At 49.7% G+C, this 1,796-nt stretch overlaps 1 protein-coding gene across 1 annotated transcript in view; it reads right to left on the minus strand.

Moving 5' to 3' along the window:
- RAB30 (RAB30, member RAS oncogene family) overlaps positions 1-580 on the minus strand; it is an 11,220-nt gene extending 10,640 nt beyond the window's left edge. The window contains exon 1 of the mRNA XM_009642335.2: positions 483-580. Within this exon, the coding sequence (XP_009640630.1) occupies positions 483-575 (93 nt within the window). The 5' untranslated portion in view covers positions 576-580. The remainder of the gene's footprint in view (positions 1-482) is intronic.
- Positions 581-1,796: the final 1,216 nt, after the last annotated feature.

Here is a 1,796-nt window from a genome sequence, read left to right on the forward strand (position 1 = left end):
ATTCTGTCATAAAAAAAGGTCTGGTGTTTAGCAGAAGGCACTGGACTGACAGCCCAGGACCCAGATTATTTAATTATCTACTAATGCCAAATAACAGGGAGAACTTTGTGCTGTGACAGGAGGGATGGGGAGAAGGCACATGGTAGCACACCAGATGGGCTGGTCCTTATAACCAGTCTAGAACACCTCAAATCAGGAGGAGTTTTCCCAGTGGCTTTCAGGGAGGACTTTCCATCTTCAGAGAGGGATGAGCTCTCTCCAACGCAAGATCCCCAACAGGGCTAAGTACAGCACTAGATACAGGTATGCTGCTTGTGCCAGTATGATGCTACAGGTGATGCACACACCAAGAGTGCGGACAACAAATTACTTTGGAGCTGCAATGCCAGCGAAGCCCTCGGTTTACAGCCATGGGCACCACGCTCCCATCCCAGTGCTGTCCCCACTCCAACGTCCCACGTCCAAGAGGTGGCCAACCTTACCTGAGTGAAGCGACGGACTAAGCAGGTCTTCCCCACACCGGCGTTGCCAATTAAAACAATTTTGAAGAGGAAATCATAATCTTCCATACTCATTTACGCAGCTGCAAGAGAGAAAACGCAACACGATGTGAAGCAAGGAGGTGGGGAAATAACTGAACTTTATTCCTCCAAATATTCAGGACAAAGGTCTCCTGGTGCATACATGACTCCCCAGATACGGGAGAAGAGCCCTTCCTGCTCCAAGCCGGGGCATCCACATAGTCCAACATCAGCTGCTGTGAAACCTTGGCCACGTTTTGGCTTTCACACCATCTCACCTGGCTGCCCATGAATTACAGATGCTTGTTTTCAGCTTTTGGAGCAAGGCTCCACAAACCCGAGCCACCATTTCTTAAGATTTCCTCAAATGTTTCTTTTGCTATTAACTGTATCAGCTCCAAAGGACAGCATGGACTTTGTCAGCTTGCCTGAGGGGAACACATAATTTATTTCTGTTAGGGCAGTAGACAGAACCCACCCAGGAGCTCCTCCAGGTGGGTGCCGGGTATGCATGGAGCAGGGCTGGGTGGCACATGGGGACTGAACAGACAGGAAAATTAAAATAATTTAAAAATAAAAGCAGCAGCATTTGCCTTAAAGACAAAATGAGCTCATTTGGTAAAATCATAGCAGTGAGTCACAGAATCATAGAATTGTTTAGGTTGGAAAAGACCTTTAAGATCATTAAGTCCAATCCTTAACCTAGCACTGCCAAGTCCACCACTAAACCATGTCCCTAAGCACCACGTCTACCTATCTTTGAAACACCGCCAGGAATGAGGACTCAATCCCTTCCCTGGGCAGCCTGTTACAATGCTTGACAACCCTTTCAGTGAAGATATTTTTCCTAATATCCAATCTAAACCTTCCTTGGAGCAACTTGAGGCCATTTCCCCTCATCCTATCGCCCATTACGTGGCAGAAGAGACCAACCCCCACCTCACTACCCCCTCCTGTCAGGCAGTTGCAGAGGGCGACAAGGTCTCCCCTCAGCCTCCTCTTCTCCAGGCTGAACACCCCCAGTTCCCTGAGACGCTCCCCACCAGCCTTGTGCTCCAGTCCCCTTACCAGCTGCATTGCCCTTCTCTGGACATGCTCCAGCCCCTCAATGTCCTTCTTGGAGTGAGGGGCCCAACACTGAACACAGTATTTGAGGGGCAGCCTCACCAGTGCCCAGTACAGGGGTATGATCACTTCCCTGCTCCTGCTGGCCACACTATTCCTGATACAAGCCAGGATGCCATTGGCCTTCTTGGCCACCTGGGGACACTACCA

Source organism: Egretta garzetta, unplaced genomic scaffold (assembly GCF_000687185.1).
Source record: "Egretta garzetta isolate BGI_Z169 unplaced genomic scaffold, ASM68718v1 scaffold20, whole genome shotgun sequence".
Lineage (NCBI taxonomy): Eukaryota > Metazoa > Chordata > Aves > Pelecaniformes > Ardeidae > Egretta > Egretta garzetta.